General features: G+C 44.5%; 1 protein-coding gene across 3 annotated transcripts in view; it reads left to right on the forward strand.

Moving 5' to 3' along the window:
- The window catches only part of LOC117365120 (zinc finger FYVE domain-containing protein 1-like), a 79268-nt gene that overhangs the window by 21118 nt on the left and 30427 nt on the right, over positions 1-27723 (forward strand). For all 3 annotated transcript variants that reach the window (XM_033955099.1, XM_033955098.1, XM_033955097.1), the window contains exon 7: positions 20778-20895. In XM_033955099.1, the coding sequence (XP_033810990.1) occupies positions 20778-20895 (118 nt within the window). The remainder of the gene's footprint in view (positions 1-20777; positions 20896-27723) is intronic.

Here is a 27723-nt window from a genome sequence, read left to right on the forward strand (position 1 = left end):
CCTTCCCATATCATATACATTCACATATATTATACAATATAATCCTTCCCAACATTTAATAAAGAATCAGAAATCCCCCACCCCTATCCCATCATATCAAATGTATTATATTATTGTATTATATTATTAAGGGAAAATGTTAACTACTTATTACAATAATCTGTTAATGGTCCCCAAACATCACAAAATTTACCAAAATATCCTTTTTATGTAGCTAATATTCTTTATAGATGTATATAGATGACATTGTATATAGATGACATAAAGAATTCCACCAAAAACTGTAATTTAATCTGCTCCAATTTTTCCAATTAAATGTAATCTGTTGAATGGCAACTCCGGTCATAATAAGTAAAAGCTTATTGTTTTTTGATGAAATCTGACTTTTTGCTCTCATTGTCATGCCAAATAAAATAGTATCATATGTCAAGGCTACTGGATTTTCTAACAACCTATTTATTTGGCCCCAAATTGATTTCCAGAAAGCCAAATTAAAAGGCAATAGAACAGTAAATGATCTAAAGTCCCAGCCTCAAGATGACAGTGCCAACATCTATTTGACTTAGAGCTATCTAATTTTTGTAAACGAACAGGGGTCCAGAAAGCTCTATGTAAAAGAAAAAACCAAGTTTGTCTCATAGATGCAAACATTGTACATCTCATCCTCCAAGACCAAATACATGCCCATTGAGACACCGTAACTTGATGCTTGATCTCAATGCTCCAAATGTCTCGAAGACCATTTTTTTGTTTTTATTCATAAGTCCAGATATTAATTTATACCACTGTGCAGCCTGGGCTCCCTCTTGCCCCGATGTCATCGGGGGGGGGGGGGTGTCGCGGATCAAGAGGGCTTGGGCTCCCTCTTGCCCCAATGTCATCGAGGGGGGTCGCGGTTCGATGGGGCAAGAGGGCTTGGGCTACCTCTTGCCCCGATGTCATCGGGGGGGGGGGGGGTTGCGGTTCAACGGAGCAAAAGGGCTTAGGCTCCCTCTTGCCCCGATGTTGTCGGGGGGGGGGGGGGGTCGCGGTTCGACAGGACAGGAGGGCTTGGGCTCCCTCCTGCCCGGATCATTGTAGGGAGGGATTCTGTAACCGGTGTTGTTTTAGACAGACACCGGTTACAGAATCCAGCTTTTAGGCAAAGGACTGGCTCCTCCTTCGCCTAAAAGCTCTTGTTTTGTACGTTTGGGGCTTAGGCTTTTTTTAGGTTGATTATATGGTGTAAGTTTAGACGTAGTGGTGGTCTGGGCGTTTAAACAGCTGAACGTAGAGGCAGGCCATTATTTTAAAAAAACCTCCTTTTGGACGCTTTTTTTTTTTTATAATGGACATTTTCCCTGCTTCTACTTTCAACGTTTAAGGCCTTAGGCCAAAAGGGGACTTAGACGTTTTTTTAATTATGCCCCTCTAAGGCTATTCTAGCGATTTTACTCATCCAAATAAATTTTGTTAGAATACTATTTAATTTTTTGTAGAAAGACCCCTGGAAAAAAACTGGTGGTATACCCATTTGGTAGCAAACCACAGGCAAGTTTGTACTCTCCCCCACCAGGACAAATGTAGAGGATTCCATTGCTCACACATTTCTATTACCTTCTGCAATAAAGATTTTTCATTTACTTTCATTGTGTCTTCCAGCGTATTTTTTTATCCATATTTCTAAGTATTTTAGTCCATCTTCCTTCCATACAAAAGGAAATGAATTAAACAACCCTTTTGCACAATATACATTTAATGGAAGAACTTCTGATTTACTCCAATTTATCTTATATCCTGAAAATTTTCAAAATTTCTTAATCAAATCAAGTAAACATGGAATGGTTGTCTTTTGGATTTCTCAAATGAAGAAGAATATCATCTGCATATGCAGAGACTTTATATTCTCGGTCTGAATAAGGAATACCCTGTATCTCCTTTACCTGCTGAATAGCTAACAACAAGGGTTCCAAAACAATATCAAAAAGTAAAGGAGATAAGGGACAGCCTTGTTTAACTCCCCTTTGCAACCTAAAGCGTTCTGAAAAATTATTGCAACAGGGGAGCTATATAATGTTTGAATCATTTGTATAAATCCTGAACCTATACCAAACCATTCCATTGCTTGATACATGAAGGTCCATTCTACACGATCGAAGGCCTTCTCTGCATCCAAGGACACAGAAAAGGCCAGATCTTTCATGGCTTGTGTTAAATACAACATATAAAAGGGAGAGCCTTAGCCAATCGTAAAGCCAATGTCTTAGCTAAAAGTTTACCATCTACATTAATTAAAGAAATAGGCCTGTAATTTGAAACCAAAGTGGGATCTTTATTTGGCTTTGGCAAAACTATAGTTAATGATTCTGCCGTAGTGCCTGTAATACAGCCCTTATTTAGTTGAGCCCAGTGGCGTACCAAGGGGGGGGGGAGGTCCGCCCCGGGTGCAAGGCCCAAGGGGGTGTACTGCTGGCCACTTACCGGGGAATAGGCTGCCACCGGGGAAAGGCTGCCATTGCCGTCATTAGAAAGAAGCCGGCGCCAAATTCTCCCTCCCTGCTTCTCTTCCCCGAGCCGAGCAACTCTAGCCGTCCAACGTCAATTCTGACGTCGGAGAGGATGTTCTAGGCCAGCCAATTGCTGCCTGGCTGGCCCAGAACGTCCTCTCCAACATTAGAATTGACATCGGGCAGCCAGAGTTGGTCGGCCCACGGGAAAAGAAGGAGGACGAATTCGGCACCGGCCTGTTTCCGATGGCCAGTGGCAGCATGGTGGTGGTAGCGGCGGTGGCATGGGGGAGGGAAGGGAGAAAGAAAGAAAGAGGGGGGGAGCCAGGGTGCCAGAAAGAAAGCAAGGGGGTAACAGGGATCCAGAAAGAAAGAAAGGGGCAGGGTGAAAGAAAGAAAAAAAATGGGGCATGGGGAAAGAGAGAGAAAGACAGACATAGAAAAAGAAAGGGGGCATGGAGAGAGAAAGAAAGAAGGGGGCAGGGTGAAAGAAAGAAATGGGGCACGGAGAGAGAGAGAAAGACTGACATACAGAAAGAAAGGGGGCATGGAGAGAGAAAGAAAGAAGGGGACAGGATGAAACAAAGAAAAAGTTGGGGGAGGGAATGAAGTCTGGAGGAGAGGAAGCATACAGGAGGCTGAAAGAAGGGAAGAAATATTGGATGCACAGTCAGAAGAATAAAGTGCAACCAGAGACTGATGAAATTACCAAACAAAGGTAGGAAAAATGATTTTATTTTCAATTTAGTGATCAAAATGTGTCCGTTTTGAGAATTTATATATGCTGTTTATATTTTGCACTATGGGCCCCTTTTACTAAACTGCAATAGCAGTTTTTAGCGCAGGGAGCGTCAAGAGCAGCGTGGGGCATTCAGCGCAGCTCCCTGCGCTAAAAAACGCTATCGTGGTTTAATAAAAAGGGAGGGGGTATATTTGTCTATTTTTGTATAGTTGTTACTGAGGTGACATTGCATAAAGTCATCTGCCTTGACCTCTTTGAAAACCCGTGGAATATAAATGATAATTAACATTTTCTCTGCGTACAATGTGCTTTGTGTTTTTAAAATTTGATTGTTGGTAGATCATTTTGACTTGGCCACGAAGGTAACGGGGAGGGAAGGAGGGGAGCTGCTGAAAGACTAATAGTAATCCTTGCAGGCTTGACTGCAGGGAATTATTTTTGTAAAATCATGTTTTGTTATGTGACTGGCATTATTTAGACTTTAATTTCTATGAATGAATAGAATGAAAATGATATAAAATTACTTGCTTGTTTTTATGTGCGTGCGCTGAAGGAAAGTGGAGATAGAGTGGGCTGAAGACACTGAAGGGAAATGGGGAAGAGAGAGTGGGGAGAAGACGCTGATTTATAAATTGACAATTGTACAGAATATTGTTTCTTTTTATACTTTAATATAATAAGTTCAATATAAAACAATTCAAGGCTTGTGTGGATGGAATCAGGTGGTTTGCGGGGATGGGGACTGAGCTTACGGGGATTAGTCCAATAAAATGGTATTTTCTTATTTCTCATTATTTGTTTTATTTTTATTTGTTAATTTGTAAAGTGGTGATTGTTATGTATCAGTTTTTCAAATTTACATCTACTGTCTATATTTTGCATAGTATTAGAGGACATGTATTACTGTTTTTGTGGTGTTGCATTGTATGCAGAGTCTGGTTTCTTGGCAGTTCAGTTTAACTTTTGTCTACATATTTCTATTTTTAGTTTGTGATTATTCCATATTGGGTGAGGGTGTATCTATGTTCTGTGTGTATGAAAAGAACATAGTTTTCAGTTGGCATTGACTGCAGGATCAATTGACTGGGCGGGATCTGGCTTGTTTAGTTTTACAATGTATGTGTTGGTTTTCTAGTGCTCAATGCAGTGTTTATAAGATGCTGCCTTTTCCTAGGTACACTCTTGTTGTGCGATATGTAGATTGTTACTAAAAATCATATTTTTCATATAGATGGGGGTGGTGGTGTCAAAAAATGATGGGCCCCGGGTGTCACATATGCTAGGTACGCCACTGGTTGAGCCTGATATAAATTTAACAAATAAGGCAATAGGGTATTTTGAAAAGTCTTATAAAACTCTACCGTAAAAACATCACCACCTGGAGCGGATCCAACTCTAAGGGATTTCAAAGCTGTTTGCAATTCTTTTAGTGATATAGGCTCTTCTAACCTTCCTTTTATATGTTCAGGAATTTCAAAATTCTAAATCATCTTTTCATTTATCTAAATAAGGCTCAGAAGAATAAAGAGCTTTATAAAAATTTAAAAATTGTTTTAAAATAGGTTCAACTTGATAATTAGTATCCCCTTTCTCATCTTTAATGGTAATTATTTTTGTTCTTTTTTTTTTCCTTTAAGATAATTTGCCAATAGTCTTCCCGCCTTATTTGAATTTCCATAATACAAAGCTTGTTGAGAAAACAAATCACCCCTTACCAACTTAGAAGAAATCTCATTATATTTACATTTAGCTTTTAAAAGATTCTGCAATGTAGAATATTCCCATTTATCCATCAATTTTGTTTCTAAAAGCTTAATTTCTTGTAACAGATTGGAAAATTGTTTGTTGACCTGTTTCTTAAGATATGCTGAATAAGAAATAATTTGTCCTCTCATGGTTGCCTTAAAAGCATCCCATAAGATTTCCATAGAGATTTCTTCTGTGGCATTGATTTGAAAATATTCATTTATTTTAAAAAGAAAGTCTTCACAAAATTTTGGATCCGCAAGCAATGTATTATTAAATCTCCATATAGGTCTACTAATATCCTGATCCGTAATTTTAAGTTCAGCCCACACCCCTCCATGATCAGATAAAATAATTGGATCTATGGAGGCTTGTGTTATCTGTTGTAATTGGTTTGAAATATAATCTGTTGTAATTGGTTTGAAAATATAATCTATTCTTGAAAAGGATTTATGAACATGAGAACAAAAAGAAAATTCCCGCCCATCAAAATGAAATATTCACCATATATCTTTTAAATCACAAGACTGTGCAAAATTATCCAATCCCAATGATTTCATGATTTTACTAGGTTTTTTATCCATCCAAGGATCCATTACAACATTAAAATCCCCAGCCACTACTAACTTAGAAGTAGCCACTGGTAGTACCATTTGTTGTAGAGTCTTAAAAAATTCATTTTGGTTCGAATTAGGGGCATATACATTGAAAAGCGCCATTGTAGTACTTCCCATTCTCATTTCCACATGTAACCATCTTCCTAAGGGATCTGAAGCCTTTAATTTAAATGAAGCAGTACATTTTTTATTAACTAAAATAGCGACTCCAGCCTTTTTACCAACAGCAGGGGAAAAAAACAATGTTTAACCCATCCGCCTTCCAGTTTCTTAGATTCTACATCTGACAATTGAGTCTCTTGGATATAACAAATATCCACATTTTGTTGTTTTAATGTTTTTTTTTCTCTTTATCGGATGGTTGAGACCATTAACATTTAATGAAAAAATCTTAAAATACATTATACCATTTATATTTGAAACTTAAAATTATTATCCAAAAAGGCAATTTATAATTGGTGCTTAATAAATATACATTTTCCCCAAAAGTAGTATCCAAATTATAATCCCACTTTCCCAACAAACCCAACCCCCCATACCATCCTCCCTTCCCTCCCAATAGTGAAAGCTTAGAAACGTAAATTGAGATCTGGTACAAGAGACTCCTTACAAGCTATCTTAACATATTATTTAGCTAAATTTAATAAGCTAACCATTTTATCCACTTTAACTTTGATTCTTAAGAAATCTAACAAATTCAACATTCAATCCCTTCATTAAAAATAAACAATTAAAATTAATCAACTCGTCAATGAAGTTAATAAATAAATATCATATTCAGAAAAATAAAATCTTATATAATTTATTAAATTCATTTTCCAATATGAATTAATATTGATTTATATCTATTTTCTTCTAATAAATTAGTTATATATTTCCTTCAAAATTAACTTAAATTTTAAGTATTGGGGGTTTTGTTGTTGTTTTTTTTAATTTTTAAGGTTTTAATCCATTTTACCTCTTCTCATGTACTAATTCCTAATCTTTTCCAATACTTTACCTAAGAATGCTTTTAACTTAATAAAATTATGTATTCTAATCTATCCTTCTGGAAATTAATAATATCCATTCAATCTCTATTTTACTTTCCTGTATGCAATTCATTAATTAGCGTTACATATGTTCCTTAAGATCTATTTAAACAATCCAGCAAGTTATAAATATGAAATTTTATGATGAATATTTATATTCAAAGATTAAAGATTAATTAATTAAATCAATAAATAGAATAAATTTATATCAAGATCGTTCACTTCTATAAAGATCCAAACATACATTACATAAGTGAAACATCAATCACAGTAAATTTGAGAAGATTAATATTTTAAACCCAAGTATATGTGGTATATCCAAATCAGCGCAAACAACGCCAGCAAACAAGAGTACGGCGCAAAGCTGCAGGAGTAGGAAAGCCATGACAGCGCATGGGATTCAAGTTCGACAGTCATCCGATACGAGCGAGAGTTATGCGCAAGCAGCTGGCAGCTCTTTTAATCAACTTTCAGAACACTGCTCACAACATATTTTCAAAGATGAACCCAGCCTCAACAACTTTCATTAATTTCATTCACAATGAAGAAGAGCTTTTTGTCACAATCGAAATGAATTACTCAGAGTACAATTCTTTCAAGATTCTTCTCTTCTTGGCTTAAACAGAATCACAATATATAACTGACGATTTCATGAACATTTGTAATTATTTTCCACTTCACCATATAAATGCTGCAAACTTTAGAAATCCCGCAATAGATCTTTTCCCATCAGCTTTCAGAACACCAAAGATGATTCTTCAGGCAGAAGTTAAGTTAAGATATCCAGGCCAGAATATTTCTCCAGGACACCCCCCCCCCCCCCAATCATTTTGTCATTGAGCAAATCCAGCCAATCAGGTCATTGACTAATATTTGCATACATTCTAAACCAATCCAAGACCATTCATAAGTACAATTACTTTCCCATTCAAAAACCTGAAAGGCTCAACATATTTAACTGTTATGTAGCCTGTTTAAATCTCCACTTCTTAAGAATTTATTATGTCAGAGTCTCCGTTTTACAAAACAGAGCAAATCACTCTATAATAGGTTAAAGGAAAGGAGCGTGAATTTTTCCCTCACAAAGATCTTTTGTTAAGTCAACCCACCACACTTAACCGAATCATCTCTGCATCTTTTAGATCACTCGTGCCAAGATTCAAATAATATCAAGTTTCAAATGAAGCAGTCATTCCATTATCACTGTCACTTTTCCTTCCGTTACTTTCCTCCACGATGTTTCCACAGTTCAGCCACATCACCACACAAAATGCAAATGTAACAAATAGTCCAAATTATAAATTAAGAATTAAGTAAAATAAAAATATGAGCTCTAGTGAAGATCCTTATTAGGTAGACATAGGCTGCTCGCACTGCTCCAAATACTCTTGCAGTTTTCTTGGATCAACAAAATGTAAAGTCTTGTTTGCGTGCATGACCCTCATTATTGCAGGGTACATTAAGCCAAATCTAGCACCCAATGACCTCAGCTGTGGACGTAGATCTAACATTTGCTTCCTTTTTATTGCTGTAGCCTTAGTGAAGTCAGGCACTATATGGATCCTCGAGTCCTGACATTTCAGATTCTTATTTTCTTTTGCTAGTTGACAGATTTCTACTACATGCTGGTACCGTAGCAGTTTAAAAATTAGTGTCCTGGGTCCTTTCTGTCTGTTTGTTCTTTGCGCCAGGATCCTGTGCGCTCTCTCGATCTCGAACGGGATTTTTGTTTTAATCGGTAATATTTTTAGCAGGAACCGTTCAAGAAAAGAAATTGGGTCGTTCTTCTCTACCCCTTCTGGTAGCCCAATAGTCCTTAAATTATTCCTCCTTTTGCGGTTAAGACAGTCTTCAAGATCTCTCTTTACCGACTCTATTTCCTTTTGATCTATCTAACTTTGCAGTATTTCTGTAACTATTTGATCTTCCTGTTTCTCCAATTGGTTTAGCTTTATATCGACCAAGTCCATTCTCTTAGTAAGGCAAGCAACTTCATCAATAACCACTTGTAATTGTTTAGCATTATCTAAAACGATTGCCTTAATTTGTCAAAGTTCTGTTATAATATCAGGATTTTCTTTTTCTTCTGTTGGCAATGGAACTTTGGACGGAGTTGCCGGCTCTGGTTTTGATCTTATCCCAGGACAAGCAGGCAGCATATTCTTAACGTATGGGTGACGTCACCGACGGAGCCCCGGTACGGACCTTTTTAACTAGAAAGTTCTAGTTGGCCGCACCGCGCATGCGCGGGTGCCTTCCCGCCCGACGGAGGAGTGCGTGGTCTCCAGTTTCTTCGTTTCCGCGGAGCGAAGAAGACGCATGTGCTTTTCAACGGCCGTTGAAAACTCTCATTTTGCCTTCCCGCTCGCGATTTTTGATCCACTTTTGGTTCTATTTTTATCTTTTGACTTCATTCTTCAAAAAAAAAAAAAAAAAATTCTTTTTCGTGTCTTTTTCTTTATTTTTGCAGCCGGCCCCGGCAGGGCCTGTTGTAATCATCCAAGCCTCCGGGTTTGATTTCGCGGAGGCCGTGTTTCCCTTCATGCCCCCTCAGCCGGGCTTCAAGAAGTGCCAGCGGTGTGCACGCCCGATCTCTCTAACTGACCCACACAACTGGTGCCTTCAGTGTTTGGGTCCAGAGCATCGGGCTGACACCTGCACCCGCTGTGCTACTCTCAAGAAACGCACTCTTAAGAACCGGCAAATACAGCAAAATATTCTTTTCGGTACCGGTTCTACCATGGATCAGGCCCCGACGTCGACGGCACCGCCTAAATCGGCACCGACCACATCGACACCGCCTGATCCTCCTTCGGGGTCGATAGCGCCAGGTAAGCCGGCTAAGAAGCCTTCCACTTCCCTTGAGCGACCTCCAGCTACAGCGGTGACCCCGGTCCTTCCGACGTCCCGCCGATCCCGTAAACGCTCCGCTCCGATCACGGTGAGTGCCTCGTCATCGGCCTCCTCATCGCCGGAGCGTCGAGCAGCACCTATGGTACCGAAGAAATCTAAAGCGGTACCGGTGCCCCCATTGGAGGACCGAATCTCGGCCATCCTCCAGGACAAGCTTCAGGAGCAGCTACAGAAGCAACTCCAACAGCTCCTTCCAACCTTACTGGCACCGCTCCTTCCGGTACCGGTCCAGCCCGAGCTTCGCACCGCTCCACCGGTATCCACTCCATCGGTACCGTTGAACACATCCATGCCGGTCTTATCTGCTCAGCCTACACTTCAGACTTGCTCGGCAGAGGACCCTTCCCAGGCCCCAGATCGACGCCGGTCGTCTCGGGATCGGGATCGGCACCATTCCTCCAGGGACAGGGATCGACGCCGGTCTTCATCCCCCGGCACCGTGTCCATGCGATCTGGCAAGTCCCTTTCTAAAACCCGCCATTCTGAGCCGGCTATCAGGGACCCAGACCTATGGGAACAATCCCCACTCGGTACCGAGGAGGATGCCTCTTCTACAGATGAGGAACCCTCCATGGCTGAAACCACTTCTAAGCCCGAGCAATCCTCCTTCACGAAGTTCCTTCGGGAGATGTCCGCGGCTCTCTCCATCCCCCTTGAGTCCGACTCTAAGAAGTCCCAGGCCTTTTTAGAAGCTTTGGACTTCGACCAACCTCCCAAGGAATTTCTTAAACTTCCTGTACATGATATCCTACGGGAAACATTTTATAAAAATTTGGAAACTCCACTTACTGTTCCAGGTGCCCCTAAAAAACTGGACAGTTTATACCGGGTCATCCCTATTCCGGGATTTGACAAACCCCAATTGCCCCATGAGAGCCTCCTTGTAGAGTCCACTCTCAAAAAATCTCAGGGCTCCAGCGTTTATGCCTCCACCCCTCCTGGCAGAGAGGGAAAGACAATGGACAAATTTGGAAAGCGCCTGTACCAGAATGCCATGCTGGCTAACAGAGCCAACAATTACACCTTTCATTTTTCATTTTATATGAAACACCTGGTCCAACAACTTTCTGCTCTAGAAAAATATGTACCTGAGCGTAAGGTCCCGCTCTTCCAACAGCAGATTTCCAACCTCCTTCAGCTCAGAAAATTTATGGTGTGCTCGATTTACGATTCCTTCGAGCTTACTTCACGAGCCTCCGCACTGGCTGTGGCCATGCGACGCCTAGCCTGGCTGAGGGTGTCTGACCTTGATGTGAACCACCAGGACCGTCTCGCCAATGCGCCCTGTCTTGGTGACGAACTTTTTGGGGAGTCTCTTGATACCACAACACAAAAACTTTCGGCTCATGAGACCAGATGGGATACCCTCATTAAGCCCAAAAAGAAAACTCCACCTGCACGACCATACAGGCCTCAGTCCTCTTATCAACGTCGATTCTCGGCCAGGCCGCTGAATCCTCCTCACCAGCAATCCCGCCGGCCTCGTCAACAACAACACACTCAGGCTCGTTCTCAGTCTCACCAGGCGACCAAGCCCCCGCCTCAGACAAAACCTCCTCAGCCCTTTTGACTCCTTTCTCCAGGGCATAGCCAGTCTCCAACCATCGTTGCCTCTTCCTCAACCGATCGGAGGCCGCCTCACCATTTTTCTCCAACGCTGGGAGGCCATCACATCAGACCTGTGGGTTCTCAACATCGTCCGTCACGGATACTCACTAAGGTTCCAGACTCTCCCTCTAGACCATCCTCCCGTAGAGTCTGCTTCTCACTCCTCCCAAACTCCACTCCTCCTCAGGGAGGTCCAATCCCTCCTCCTCCTCAATGCCATCGAAGAAGTTCCTCCAGACCAAAGGGGTCAGGGATTTTACTCCCGCTACTTCCTGGTACCCAAGAAAACGGGAGATCTTCGTCCCATCTTAGACCTCAGGAACCTCAACAAGTGTTTGGTCAAAGAAAAGTTCAGAATGCTCTCCCTGGCCACGCTTTATCCTCTTCTATCTCAACACGACTGGCTATGTTCCCTGGACCTCAAGGAGGCCTACACTCACATTCCAATCCATCAGGCTTCGCGTCGCTACCTCCGATTCCAGATTCAAAATCACCACTATCAGTACAAGGTGCTGCCATTTGGTCTCGCATCATCACCCAGGGTGTTCACCAAGTGCCTGATTGTGGTAGCGGCTTTTCTCAGGTCCTACAACCTACAAGTGTTCCCATACTTGGACGATTGGTTGGTGAAAGCGACTACATCTCCGCTTGTGCTGCAAGCCACTCATCAAACCATCTCTTTCCTCCATCTCTTGGGGTTCGAGATCAATTATCCCAAGTCGCATCTGCTTCCTACGCAGCGCCTGCAGTTCATCGGAGCAGTTCTCGATACCAATCAGATGAGGGCGTTCCTTCCTGCCGACCGGCACCGGACTCTACTTCACCTTTGTCGGCAGGTGCTCCTTCATCCATCCATCCCTGCTCGCCAGATCATGGTCCTTCTAGGCCACATGGCCTCAACAGTCCATGTGACTCCTCTGGCACGACTCCACCTCAGGATACCTCAATGGACCCTTGCCAACCAATGGTCACAGACCACGAATCTTCTTTCTCATCCCATCTCTGTGACATCGTCTCTTCAGCAATCTCTTCAATGGTGGTTGAACTCCTCAAATCTCTCCAGGGGACTTCTCTTCCATCCGCCTCCTCATTCCATGGTCATAACCACGGATGCTTCCCCCTATGCATGGGGGGCCCACTTAGGCGATCTCCGCACCCAGGGACTTTGGACCCCTCAGGAGCGTCAACATCACATCAACTTCCTGGAGCTCAGAGCCATGTTTTATGCTCTCAAGGCTTTCCAGCATCTCCTCTACCCTCAGGTTCTTCTCCTGTGCACGGACAACCAAGTCGCCATGTACTACATCAACAAGCAAGGCGGCACCGGATCTCGTCCCCTTTGTCAGGAGGCCCTCCGAATCTGGACCTGGGCCACAGCCCACAATCTTTTCCTCAAGGCTGTCTATATCCAGGGCGAACAGAACTCCCTGGCCGACCAGCTCAGCCGCATCCTGCAACCTCACGAGTGGACCCTGGACCCTCCTACTCTCCACTCCATCTTTGCTCGCTGGGGCACCCCGCAAGTGGACCTATTTGCAGCTCCTCACAACCATCAGCTGCCCCAGTTCTGTTCCAGACTCTTCTCTCCGCATCGTCTGACCCCAGATGCATTCCTACTCGACTGGACGGATCGGTTCCTCTATGCCTTTCCTCCACTCCCTCTGATGTTGCGGACCTTGTTCAAGCTCCGCAAGGACAGGGCCACCATGATTCTCATCGCCCCCCGGTGGCCCCGACAGCACTGGTTCTCCCTCCTGCTCCAGCTCAGCTCCAGGGAGCCCATTCCTCTTCCTGTGTTTCCTACTCTGCTTACACAGCAGCATCAGTCTCTACTGCACCCCAATCTGTCTTCCCTCCACCTGACTGCTTGGTTTCTCTCGGGCTGACCTCTCCAGTTACCCTGTCTCAGCCTGTCCGTCGCATTTTGGATGCCTCCAGGAAACCCTCCACGCTCCAATGTTACCATCAGAAGTGGACACGGTTTTCCTCTTGGTGCCTCCTGCATCATCACAATCCCACCTCATTGGCGGTAGAGACCATTCTGGACTATCTGCTCTCTCTGTCCGAGGCTGGTCTCAAGTCTACCTCAATCAGAGTCCACCTCAGTGCCATCACTGCTTTTCATGAGCCTATCCTCGGAAAACCTCTCACGGCTCACCCTCTGGTTTCCCGCTTCATGAGAGGCCTCTTCAACATCAAACCACCTCTACAGCCTCCTCCTGTCGTCTGGGACCTAAATGTGGTTTTGTCAGCCCTCATGAAACCTCCCTTTGAGCCTCTTGCTACTACTTCGCTCAAACTTCTCACATGGAAGGTGCTTTTCCTCATTGCCATCACCTCTGCCAGGAGGGTCAGTGAACTGCATGCACTGGTCGCCGATCCACCATTCACAGTTTTTCACCATGACAAGGTGGTTCTGCGTACCCATCCTAAATTCCTTCCTAAGGTGGTTTCAGCTTTTCACCTCAACCAATCGATTGTATTGCCTGTCTTCTTCCCAAAACCCCATTCTCATCCTGGGGAACAGGCGTTACACACACTGGATTGTAAACGTGCCCTTGCTTACTACCTTGACCGTACCAGGGCCCACCGTTCCTCTCCTCAACTTTTTCTGACCTTCGATCCCAACCGTCTGGGTCGTCCTGTCTCTAAACGAACGCTGTCCAATTGGCTTGCTGCCTGTATTGCGTTCTGTTATGCTCGGGCCGGCCTGTCCCTGGAAGGACCTGTCACGGCCCATAGGGTCAGAGCTATGGCTGCTTCTGTGGCTTTCCTCCGTTCCACACCTATTGAGGAAATCTGCAAGGCGGCCACTTGGTCTTCAGTTCACACGTTCACTACTCACTACTGTCTGGATACCTTCTCCAGACGGGATGGACACTTCGGCCAATCTGTGTTACAAAATTTATTTTCCTAATGGCCAACCATCCCCCCTCCCTCTCTGTTAGCTTGGAGGTCACCCATACGTTAAGAATATGCTGCCTGCTTGTCCTGGGATAAAGCACAGTTACTTACCGTAACAGGTGTTATCCAGGGACAGCAGGCAGATATTCTTACGACCCACCCACCTCCCCGGGTTGGCTTCTTAGCTGGCTTATCTTAACTGGAGACCACGCACTCTTCCGTCGGGCGGGAAGGCACCCGCGCATGCGCGGTGCGGCCAACTAGAACTTTCTAGTTAAAAAGGTCCGTACCGGGGCTCCGTCGGTGACGTCACCCATATGTTAAGAATATCTGCCTGCTGTCCCTGGATAACACCTGTTACGGTAAGTAACTGTGCTTTTTGACACTGCCTGACCCGGTTCCTCCTCCAACCAAATTGTTTTTGTTTTGCTTGCCCAATGCCATAATCAGTTGGATTTGACACTTTTAAACTTTAAAAACTAATTTTTGTAGCTTATCTTCTATAAATAAAGCTTGTCTTCATAGAGCTATTGCTTTACCCGACCATCCTGTTACGTGTCCAAGCCACGCCCCCTGAATGTTAAAAGTTAATGCTAAAGATGGATGTATACTAAGTCAAAAAGATTTGGGGTAAAGGTATAAAAATACCTCAAAAGGAAAATAGGGAGTGAAAAAGTTTATGTATATAACTAGTGTTTAAGCCCGTTAGATTAACGGGTGCTAGATGTCTCCTGCTTTTGAACTTGGGCAGGGGCAGAGGCAGAGCCGGGGCGGGAGGGAGTGACGGTGGGAGAGCAATTTCAAAGCCTCAGCAGCGGCGGCTCCTTGACCAATCCGCGCTTACAACGTCCACACACTTGCGGTCTGGCTGGCTCCCCCACCAAAGCCCTTCGCAGCGGCAGCCCCTCCCGCATCCGTCCCCACGTCCCAAGCCTCTCCAAAGACCGGCTCCCACAAAAATGGCACCCCTCTGTCCAAAGCCGTGGCAGCAGCCTCCCTCAAGACACATTTCAAATCTGACATATTGTAATCACAAAACAGAAAATAAAATTATTTTTCTTACCTTTTGTTGTCTGGTCATTATTCATATCATGTAGGGGTCCCAGGCTATGGTTGGCTTTTGATAACTCGCTTGCCAGGGCCCCTTCTTTCTTCTTCCCTCCCTCCATCCCGGCAGCTGAAGACAGGCACCTCCCCCAGTGGTCTGAGACAGGAGGGAGCAGTTAGGAGAGGGTCTGAGGGCAAAGAGGGGCTCAACAGCGCACAACCACCTTTCCTTCCCTCCCTCCATCAAGTGCAGTGCAGCTCCACCAATGTTAAAAGGAGCCGCGTCGAAATCGGAGGCCTGCCACTGCCGTAGCACATTCCCCTCTGCCTTGGTCCCGCTCCTTCTCTGACATATGGGACCGCGGCAAAGGGAACGTGTTACGGTGGCGGCAGGGCTCCAATTTCAAAGCAGCTCCTTTTAACATAGGCGGAGCTGAACTGAAGGGAAGGAACGGTGGGGCCGGGTGAGGAAGGCCGCCTGCTAGGTAGGGGGACAACAATGGTGCTTATGCTCAAGCCCCTGCCGCAGCTCCTCTCTCGATCCTGGTGCGGTTCGAGAGAGGAGTCGTGGCGGCGGCTTGAACATAAGCGCAATTGTTGTCCCCCTACCTAGCCGCGAGGCTGCGGCGGGGTTTCCATGGCAACCCGATCGCGGATCTCAGTGTAGGGCCGGGTCTGGCGGCGCCGTGTAGGGCGGAGGCGGGACCTCAGCACTGCACCGCCGGGCGGCTCACGCCGCCGGCCCCCAGGAGCTCGAGGCCGGTTGCGGACATGCCTGGCGTGGCATAGTGCAGGAGGAGTGATCGGTGGCGCGAGGTAGAGAGCAGGTGATGACAGTGATTGGTGGCGCAAGGTGGAGAGTAGGTGATGATGTAAAACGCGCGCATGCGCACTCGTGTTTTCGGGATGGATCAGGGAACACGTTTTTTTTAGTGCGCATGCGCGGCCTAGCATTTTATTATATTAGATGTCAGAACACTACCCCAAAAATATGCCTAAATAAAGCTTTAATAATGCTATACATATGTAAAGATCAGCTCAGAGACATGGAGGGGCTTTTTCAGAAGGGAACCCCCCCTTTTTTTTTACCACCTAATCATGGCAGAAAGGGAAGGAGAGAAAAACAGCAAATGGATAAGTTAAGATACACAGTTAAGAGCATAGACAGAAGGAAGTGCAGCCAGAGACTGGGAATGATAGTTTGAAAATCACCAGGCAACAAAGGTAGGGGAATGATTTTATTTTCAATATAGTGATTTAATTATGTCAGTTTTGAGAAATTACCGTACATCTGCTGTCTATATTTTGAACTTTTCAGGAAGAAATGCATTTGTTTCTATTTCTCTGGGGGTTGTACTACATGCAGAGTCTTGCATCTTAAGGTTTTGTTTGTATATATTAGTACTTTAGTTTCTGGTCCTGTATTTTCATAGGGGTTATCTGTGTTCTTCATGTGTGACCAAGGCTAGGTGTTCTGGTAGAAATGAATGTTGAGAAACATACAGTGTGCTTTGCGTAGTTTAATTTTGTGGTTAACCATTATGTATTGTTAATAAGATTATATTGTGTGTATATATGAAAAATGAATGGAAAAAATGGTATTACAATTAGTACATTATGGGGTGGGGTCTAGGGTGGAGCTTGCGCCCCCCCAAAAAAAACAAAAAAGTGTTCTGCTGCCTATGTTCTAACTTATCATAAGGGATCCATCCATATGAAGATGAGCACTCTATAGAGCAAGGGTGTCGAACTCAAATCACATAAGGGGCCGAAATCTAAAACGCAGGCTGTCATGGGCCGGATTTTTTATTAACCGATACTTTGCTGACGTGCAGTGTGGGCCCCAGAGTCGGTGGCGGCTCCGATACTCACAGGACTTCTGTGAACGTCAGATCAATCGCCGGCACCAAAACCCATGCTGCACGCCAGCAAAGGAGGGGGTTAGTCTTAGTAGAAGTATAGGGATGCAACCTCTCCAACCCCATGCCGGCTACAAAATAAATAAAAAATACTTTTCCTTTCTTTTAGGTCCTAGTTCACGATTGCTGTCTAACACCAGCTCTGGCAGGATACATATTTCAAATCTGACATATTGTAATCACAAAATAGAAAATAAAATTATTTTTTCTACCTTTTGTTGTCCGGTCATTTTGCTTTTGGTCCCAGTTTCTCTTTCTGATTTTGTCTATCTTCTAATTCTCTTTCCAGTGACTGCTGTTCATTTTTTTCCTCCTCTTCTCTCTTTCTCCAGTCCCTGTCTCCAACATATTGATTTTTCCCTTTCAACTTTTCTCCTTTTTTCTTTTCTTCCTCTGTCCACTCAAATCGTGCCCTCTTTCTCATCCTTTTCCTTTTTAAATTTTCAGCTACCTATCAATTTCCCATCTTCTCTTATTTTGTAGCTCTCCCATTTCCCATCACACTCCTTTCCCAGCTTCCTATTTCCTTCTATCTCTCCTCCTCTCAGTCCAACATTTTACTCCGTCTCTTTTCTGTTGTTGTTGTTCTTCCCTCCCCCCTTGATGCTAAACAATGAGATGGAAGGAAAAAAATAGAGACGCTGCATCTCTCTCTCCCTTCCACCCGCAGGCCTAACATTTCTCCATCCCCTTCCATCTCCAGATTCCACTTCTCTCCCTTTCTCTTCCCAACTGCCCCCCATCCCATCTCTCCCCCTGTCTGCCTGCCTGCCTCCCTCCCCCAGGTCCACCATTTCTCCCTTTCTTTTCCCAACAGTTCTCCCTTCAAATAACTTTTTCCCTCTTTCTCCACAGTACTCAGGTCCAACCTCTCTCCTTTCATCTTGCTCTCTTCACAGCTCGTCATGCCTTTCCCTCCAGCGCTGGTCCGATGTCGCTCCCAGGCCGGGGAATCTGCCAGCCTCGGCGATTCGAAGTGCTATGCGTGGCTCCTCCTCCTGCTTTTTGCTTGCCGCGGTCTGTCTCCAATGATGCACAACTTCCTGTTTCCGCCCAGGTAGACCACGGCGGACGGAGGGCAGGAGGGGGAGCCATGAACAGCATTGCCAAGTCGCTGCCGAGGCCGGCGGACTTTCCGGCATGGCGGCAGCGCCGTTGGACCAGCACGGAGGGGAGGACATGCTGGGCTCAGAAGGGGAAGATCGGGAATGTTGCCGTGGACCACGTAAAAAGGCCAGGCAGGCTGGATTCACCCCGCAGGCCTTGTGTTTGACACATGTGCTATAGAGCATCATTAGACAGTGTCAATTGGGAGTCACAAGCTTTCTGTGGCCACAGAAAGGTTGGTTAGCACTATTCTACCATTTGTCATTTAAGACGGACAGATATTATCTGATTGACTTTTTGCCTCTCTGGGGCCAATATATTCTAAGTAATTTAACAGGCCAAGAAGATTCAGTGCAGATGCACAAATATTCAATGGCACTCAACCAGTTACAGCCCAATTCTATAAACGACACCTAAAACAGCGCATGTCAAACTTCAGTTAGGCACCATTTATAGAATCGTGCCTAGCTGGTAGGTGTCCTAACCTTAGGTGCATCCTATTTATGCCAGGGTTTTCTTGGCCTAAATAATAATAATTTATTGTTTATATACCGCCAAAGCCAAAGTAGTTCGAGGCGGTTTACAATAAAGAAGAGATGGACATTCAGCAAAAAAACAATGAAGTCTTTGAGTACATGAATATTTGTACAGAGTAAGGTTACATTGTAGGGGCGGGTTTACAATAAGAAGTAGGTCAAGGCGGTTTACAATAAGAATGGCCGGTGAATTTGAACAATACTCTTGCCTCCAGGGGCAACCTGTGGAGTTTTTGATAGTAGGGGGTTATGTGATCCCATTTCTTTATGCCGAAAATCAATCGCACAGCTGAGTTTTGTATGATTCTGAGTCTTTGAATGGTTTTCTTGAGAGACCCCAGATAAATGATGTTACAATATTCGAGTAGGTTTAAAATGATGGATTTGACTAGGAAGCGGAATGATGTTGTGTCAAAGTACTTTCTGATGGTCCTTAGTTTCCATAGTGTCAAGAAGCCTTTTATGATCAGTAGCTCTGAGTGCATATCTAGGGTGAGATAGCGGTCCAGTGTCACTCCCAGGATTTTTATGTTATCAACAATAGGGAAGTTCTGTCCGTTCAGGGTTATTGTAGTATCTATAATGGAAGGATTGGTAAATAGCAGCGCCTACCAGTGCCTAAGTCGAAAACAGAAGCCTACATGCCAAACACTTGCACGATCCGCCCCCTAACCCCGCCTGCTTTCTGGTAGGCGCCTTGGACTAGGAGCCTACCTGAAAGAGGTAGGCGCCTACCGAGTTACATGTCTACCATCCAATTAATTTTAATTTAAGCCAATGATGAGGTGCTAATTGCTTGTTACTGGTGCCAATTAAACTTTTTAAATAATTAGATCAGGCACCTAAATCGGCTAGGTACACTAATCTATGCACTTAACTTTAGGAGAATTTTATAGAATCTGGACTTTAGTGCTGCTGAATATTAGCATTAACTGCCAACTACAAAAGCAGCCATTTTGTGAGCAATCTGGGGGTGGAGTCATCACTTGAATATCGGCACTTAACTGTATAAGGCGACCACATACTGTAAGCAGGACCACCTAAAACACAGTCCTATCTTTATGCAGTTCATCTTGCTCTGTTAAGTACAGTGGTGCCTCGCATAACGGCCGCCTCGCACAGCGAACGCTGCGCACAACGAACTTCTTGTCTTGATCCGTACAACGGACTTCGTTTCACACAACGAAGTCGCCCGAGCTGCATCGCTTAACTGCATCGCGCTACATATTTTAAACCTCCCCACGCCGCCACCGCATATGTTTAAACCTCCCCCCGCCGCCACCGCATATGTTTAAACCTCCCCCCGCCGCCACCGCATATGTTTAAACCTCCCCCCGCCGCCACCGCATATTTTTAAACCTCCCCCCCGCCGCCTGGGCCTGCGCTGATCTCTGAATGGCTGCAGTCAGCTCTCGCGGGACTCACAAGAACTAACTGCAGCCAGCTCTCGCAGGACTCACAGGAACTAACTGCAGCCATTCGGAGATCGGCATGGGCCCACACAGGCGTGCAGAGGAATTGCTCCTGATCTCTGCGCTTCTGGCCTGTACGCCACTGGCTGGGAAAGATGGGAGGAATTAAAAAAGGTACTGGGGAGTATGTGGGGGGTGATTATAATACACAGCAAGGATCAACAAAACCCCTGTCTCCCCTCCCCTTCACATATATCCCCTCTATATCATGCTAACAGCTCTAACAAGGTAAATTTATCTTTTTTTATGTCATCTTAGCATATTTTATGCTACAGAACGAATTATTTTTTTTTACATGTATTGTTATGGGAAAATGCGTTTCACATAACGAACTTTTCGCATAACAAACTTGCTCCTGGAACGAATTAAGTTCGTTGTGTGAGGCACCACTGTACTGACTATTTCACTTCAACATGTAAGTTTTAAGCAACCACATACAAGATATTCAGTGCCAGTGCCTGGACATGGTTCAGTATTGAATAGCCAGGCTTAAAGCTGACCACCACCAGCTGAATATCAAGCCCCCTCTATTTTTAGTTTGAGGTGGGCTAGGCGACCATCCTCCCCCACAGGTTCTTCTTCTGTTGCCCTGAACATGCCAGTGCCTGTGTCTCCAAGAGACTAACATATATGTAATTTTGATGTTTAGGTACGTGTTGGAATGTCCTATATGTGGCATCATTTTCCGCAGCCGACAGTACTGGTATGGTAACCAGGATCCTCAAGGTTCTGTTGTTAGACAGGAAGTGCGGCACATATGGCCAGGGGTAAGTTTTCTCTCTGCAAGGGGACTGAGGGTGCTCCTGTGTTGGGTTTTGGGTTCTGTGTGATCTATTACATGGTGTGGAGGAGAAGATGCGAGAGAGTGATGAAACTGGAAAGGGGATGTCTTATGGCAGTGTATCTCAAACTTTTTAAGCTCCGGCACACTAAACGGTGCAAATGTTTATCATGGTGTATTATAATTGAAACCAACAAAAAATTAAATTTGAGAGTTATTTGTATAAAGTTCTTTAAACCATGTATGGGCAATTGTAACAACGGTAAAACTAAAGCATATAGAATAGAATTGCTAATCAATGCGATGGTTGAGGCTTGTTTTTGAGTGAAAATTAATTCAAAATGCAGCTCAATAGTCGACAAGCAAACACGCATTTCATCATCTATCATCTACAGTTGTTCTCTCTTTTATTTTTCTTTATTTTTATTCATTTGTTACTAATTATATAACAAACTCAGAAATATCAAATTACAACCATCAACATAAACATTGTAAAGAAGAAAAATAAAATCATTCAACGATCTAGCCCACATTATCTGGCCACAAGTACCTTTCCTTTAGCAGATTAAATTTAACTCCTTAATAGGCAGAATGTGGCACCTATATATTTCTTCAATTATCCTCCCTAGTAGGAAAATAAAACCCCAAAAATATTAATTCTAGGATACTGTCTGGACAGGTTTATCTTTTAGAAAACCTTCTAACTGGACTGGATCTAAAAAGACGTATTTATCACTTGCATATGAGATAAGGCAGGGGTGCCCACACTTTATGGGCTTGCGAGCTACTTTTATAATGACTAAGTCAAAATGATCTACCAACAATAAAATTTAAAAAAAACACAAATCACACTGAAAGGCAGAGAAAATGTTAATTATTCATATTCCGGGTTTTTTCAAAGAGGTCACAGCAGATGACTCTATGCAATGTCACCTCAGTAACAAAATACAAAAATAGACAAATACACCCCCTCCCTTTTTACTAAACCACAATAGTAAGTTTTAGCACAGGGAGTTACGCTGAATGCCTCGTGCTGCTCTCAATGCTCATAGGCTCCCTGCGCTAAAAAACGCTATTGCGGTTTAGTAAAAGGGAGCCATAGTGCAAAATATAGACAGTAGATATAAATTCTCAAAACCGACACATTTTGATCACTAAATTGAAAATAAAATCATTTTTCCTACCTTTGCTGTTTGGTGATTTCATGAGTCTCTGGTTGCACTTTCTTCTTCTGACTGTGCATCCAATCTTTCTTCCTTTCTTTCAGCCTCCTGTATGTTTCCTCTCCTCCAAACCTCATTCTCTCCCCCAACTTTTTCTTTCTGTCTCCTTGTTCCCCCTTCTTTCTGTCTCCCTGTCTGCCCCCTTTCTTTCTTTCTCCGTGCCCTCCCCCAAGCCACTCGGTTTGCTGCCAGCGCCATCGGGGAACAACCCCCAAGCAACCGCCGTCCCAAGCTTTCCATGCAGAAGCGTCGCGCTGACCAGCATTCCGCTCCCTGACGTCAATTCTGACGTAGGAGAGGAAGATCCGGGCCAACAAGGCATTTTTCCTTATTCCATCCAGCCTGAGCCCCATCTCTCCTTGATCCAGCATTTCCCTTCTGTGTCTGTCAGAATTACCATTCCACCTATTTTCCAGCATCACCCTTCTTTGTGTCCATCTCACCTATATCCCTATCTCACCACTTTTTCAGAATCTTCATTTGTCTCTGTCCTTGTCTTTACCCCATGTTCACCATTTGCCCTTTCAATGTCTTTATCTCCCCCCCCCCACACACTTTTTCAGCATTACTTCTATGTCTCTATTTCACTTCCTCTTCATGTCCCCTCTGTATCTCTATCCTTATTCAGTAGGTCCTGCTTACTCTTTCTCTTCTTTGTGTCACTATCTCCATTTTCAGCTTTCCCCCCTTTTCCTTTGTTAATGCACCCTATAGCCAGAATCTTTCCACCCACCCTCCCTCCACTCCGGCCCAGCCCAGTATGAAATATTACCTTTTGTTTCCCTCCCCTCTCTCTTTCTCTCTCTCTTCTGCTCCCCCACCCACGAGTCCTGCATCTGGCCTTCTCCCTTCTACCTGCACCTAGCAAAACCCCCCTGTTCCGCGGCTCTCTTAAGCAACTCGTCAGCAGCGGTGATCAAGACAAGCTGCCGACATCGAGGCCTTCTCTCTACGAGTCCCGCCTTTGTGGAAAAAGGAAGTTGAAACAAGCGGGACTCGCAGAGGGTAGGCCCCGACGTCAGAAGCTTGTGTCGATCGCGGCTGCTGAGTTGCCGAAGAGAGCCGCGGAGCAGGGGGTGTGGCCGGAAGCAGGTAGAAGGGAGAGGGCTGCTGGAAGAGGTAGAAGTTCCGGAGTATGACACCGACCCGTGCCAGGATGATTTCTTTTTCAGGCTGTTGCTGCTGCCGCCGCCACATCACCACGCCCCCCCCCCCCGGAAATGACAAAAACAGCCTAATGCCCAGCGTCGGCGTCTTTGACGTCGGGGAGAGGAAGGCTGATAGGCCCGGTAGATTGGGATGGCAACCCGAGTCTATCACAGAGCCCGGGATGGGCTCTGCGATCGACTCACGTTGCCTTCCTGAGCTACCGGTCGATCGCGATCGACGCGTTGGGCACCCCTGAGATAAGGCGTTTACAAGGAAATTTTAAGAAGAAGGTCGCACCCACTGCTAAGGCCTTAGGCCTGAGTGCCAGGAACTGCTTCCTCTTCATTTGAGTCTGCTTAGAGACATCAGGAAAAATAAGAATTCGTTGGCCACAAAACGGAGCTTGTATTTTTAATAAAATATCCTATATAATAAAAGCCTAAGCGCACATGCGCACTTAGGATTTCGTGTTCCCTGCCACTGTGGTGTGTGATCCATGGCCGCCAACCCGGCGGCAGGGAACATTCTGGCCACTCCCCTCCTCCCACTCTCACTCACCATAGAAGCCAGGCAAGCTCTCTCCCTGCCCGTATCCTCGGCAGGGAACACACCTCCCGCCCTCACTCGCTGCCGCCGCCGCTGCTGCTGATCCTCTTCTTCAGAGCAGCCTGCGATGGTGGCCAGCTTTAGCGAATCTCGCAGGCCGCTCTCCATCCTCGGTAGCACGTTCCCTCGCGTCAGACGGAACGTGCTACCGAGTTGGAGAGCGGCCTGCGAGGTTCCCTAAAGCCGGCCACCATCGCAGGCTGCTCTTTAGAGGAGGATCAGCCACCACGATCGCCAAAAAGTAGAGTCCTGCATTTGTGGCAGCAAAGAGAATTTATAAGTGGAGAAAGAGAAACATTAGGAATGTGACATCACCCCATGACGGAAACTGTGAAGGTGATTATATATGAAGTTTGATTATACTCATGTAAAACCCTCTGCTAAGGGGAGGGCTCTGCTAAGGGTAGCCAAATCTTTTCAATTTTAGATCTAGGCGAGAAAGATGTTGCCAGACATTCATATCTGTGGGGGGACCTGGAGGGGAAGGGAAATACCGCTGCTGCTTCTGCAAAGGAAAGTGAGGGGGGGGGGGAGAGAGAAGGGAATGGAGGGTGGGGGAAAATGCTGCTACTACTTCACAGGGACCTGGAGGGGAAGGGAAATGCCGCTGCTGCTTCTGCAAAGGAAAGTGAGGGGGGGGGGGAGAGACAGAAAGAAATACAGACAGACAAAGGAGGCCAGGGAGAGAGAGAGACAGAAAGAAAGACAGACAGACAAAGGGTGCCAGGGAGAGAGAGAGAAAAATATCAGGAGGGAGAGAGACAGAAAGAAAGGAAGAAAGAGACAGGAGCAGGGAGAGAGACATAAATAAAGAAAGACAAACAGGCATATATTCTAGCACCCGTTAATGTAACGGGCTTAAACACTAGTAATTTCAAGATAGTTTGTTTCTCTAGCTCTGTTTTGAAAACTACCAAAAGTGTAGCACGTTTTGTAATTGTGTCTTTAGATGACTCAAGAAACTGAGAGCGATCTAAACTATCAGGTGAAACTAGTTTATCAATTTCCCCCTCAACTCCCTCCTTCTTAGAGGCCCTCAGAACATAATAGAGGTTATCAAGCTCAAATGTATCCACATCAGAATATTGCAAAATCTCTCTCATATACATTTCTTACTAGTTCCAATGAAGATAGGAAGTGTGTGATAGGGAATTTTTTTTTTTTTTTTTAAATTCTTTATTCATTTTTATAACTTATAACAAGTGTAATCGGAAATAACATATTAACTTACAAACATCACTTGAATTTCTGTTACAATCATCTTAAATTAATGAAATTCTGATTGGGAAATTTAAAAAGTGAAGATTCCTAACTCTCATATAGTTCTCCATTCTTTCTATCTTAGCATGAAATAATATACTCTCTTTAATAGTTGATAGATCCATCCTCTGTAAATTACCCACAGATTTATCCAATTTATCTAATTTGTTTCCTAGCTCTGTGTTCTCTTTCTTTTTTTTTTTTTTTTTCAATTTAATTTCTGTCAAAGCTGAAAATCCAAGTTCGCAAAGATAAGAAGATCCAAACAGTAACAAAGCCTTGATGGCTTTGTTGCTCAAGTTTGGATAACTATAGCATAAAAAATAAAACTAAAATTACCGATTTTCACGCATATAACGCGCGCGCAATACACGATTTTACAAACTGAGCATAACCATGCGCGTTATATGCGTGAGCGCGTTATACAATTGTTTTCTGTCTTGCTGGCGCCCTCCTCCATCTTCCTGCAGCGTTCGCTGAAAGCTGCAGCAGCGGCGGCTTCCATGTGCCTCCTGCGGCTGGGAAGCGTTCCCTCTGATGTCATGACGTCAGAGGAACACTTCTGGGTCAGCCGCAAGAGGCGCATAGGATCCGCTGCCTGCGGCTTTCAGCGAACGATGCAGGAAGATGGAGGAGGGCGCCAGCAAGACAGAAAACACCGCATCACAATAGAATAGGCATTACAGGAGCATGCGCGGTATATGCCTTCATCAACTCACATTGGCTCCCAATCCAAGAAAGAATCCAATTCAAATTCTACTGCATATTATTTAAAACCCTACACGGAGACAGCCCATCATACCTGAACAATCGCCTCATCCAAGCACCCACTACCAGACACAGAAAAACGCACTCCCCATTCATACCCCCCCCAATCAAGGAAGTAAAAAGAACAAAACTACACGACGGCCTCCTAGCCACTCAAGCCGCAAGGCTGGACAACCAGATCTCCAACCTTCTGATGACCACCCCAGACTATAGGACGTTCAGAAAAGAAATAAAAACCACACTTTTCAAGAAATTCCTGAAGCAGCAATAACACCACGACCTCTTAGTAACTCTAAAACTGACATTTGATCTACCCATTACTGCACTAATAATAACAAAAGAATCTCCACTACGACCACCTATTAACTCTCTTACAAACCACCTCACCCTCAACAACCCGCTAAATGTTCATAAGATCTACAACTTACCTCTCTAGCTAATCATTGTAACTCTGTTTTTATTTAAATTAACCTTTTGTAATCCGCCTTGAACTGCAAGGTAATGGCGGAATAGAAATCCCTAATGTAATGTAATGTAATATGCGTGGGCGCGCTATACCAAAATTTTCTTACATAAATTCCTTGTTCCCGCACGCTATACCCGTGTGCGCGTTATATGCGTGAAAATAAGGTACTTACTGTTAGTTTTCACGGACTAATCACGTCAAACAATGATACTTGTCTGGGTGGTTCTATCCTTTTTTTTTTTTTTTTCCTTTTTTTTTTTTTTTTAGTTCAATGATTTTAGTTCTATCCTTACACACACAGATGCTCATAACTTTGACAGACTCTTGTGCACACAACGTACATGCCATCTATTCTAGTGTAGGCAAAACCTCATTTACTGAGGTACTAAAATTTCAAAAGATAATCACCAAGGATAATGTGAAGCAATATACTTAATTAATATCCGATAGTCAATCATGTATAAACAATGCATCTAAATTTTGTCATGCTCAGAAAAAGGTTTTTTTTAGAGAGACAAGACTTAGAGCAAATAACCTCAGCAGTAAACTCTTCTCCTTTTCTCAATCATAGCACTTCATTACAGTTGCTACTATGTAGGAAAAAAATAATATGCGATAATATAAGAACTTATCTTGTGCTGGAGCTATATAAACTAGTACAGGTTTTGACACGTTTTGCATCAGCTTCTTTAGAACACCCGACACTGATTTTACATTGCTAGTCTGTGAAAAGACATAAAGGGGCTCATAATAATAATTTAAAAAACCCAAACCGTCTAAAAAGTGACCTAAATGGGTACTTGGACGATCAAAAAGCCTGATCGTCCAAGTACCCATAATCAAAGCTGGTTTTAGACGTATCTAAAACCAGCTTAAGCCTTTCCCCTGCCTCTAAACGCACAGCGAGAAAAGAGGCGTTTTTAGAGGCGGGGAAAGGGCAGGGGTGGGCGGGAGGTGGGCCGACCTACACCTAGGCGTACAACAGGTATAACCAAAACTTTAGGCAGATTGCCTAGTCGGCACTTATACGTTTTGACTTAGAGAAAGTCAAAACGGGTATAAGTGCCAAAAAGGGGCCGCTGAGCTGATCGCGGCTGGCGCAATCAGCTCAGCGGCCCGGCAACCTACCCACCCCCCACCGCAACCATCAGGGCAGGAGAGATGTCTCATCTCCCCTGCCGCAATAGCGATACCACCAAGTGCCGCCAAACGCGGCACTTGGGATCACTAAAAGCGGCAGGAGAGATGACCCATCTCTCCTGCAGCGATCCACCCCTCCCCCCTGATCCGATCGGGCCAGGAGAGAGCCCAAGCCCTCCTGGCCCCGCCAACAACAATCGGG

The sequence above is a fragment of the Geotrypetes seraphini genome, chromosome 8, assembly GCF_902459505.1.
Source record: "Geotrypetes seraphini chromosome 8, aGeoSer1.1, whole genome shotgun sequence".
In the NCBI taxonomy this organism is placed as follows: domain Eukaryota; kingdom Metazoa; phylum Chordata; class Amphibia; order Gymnophiona; family Dermophiidae; genus Geotrypetes; species Geotrypetes seraphini.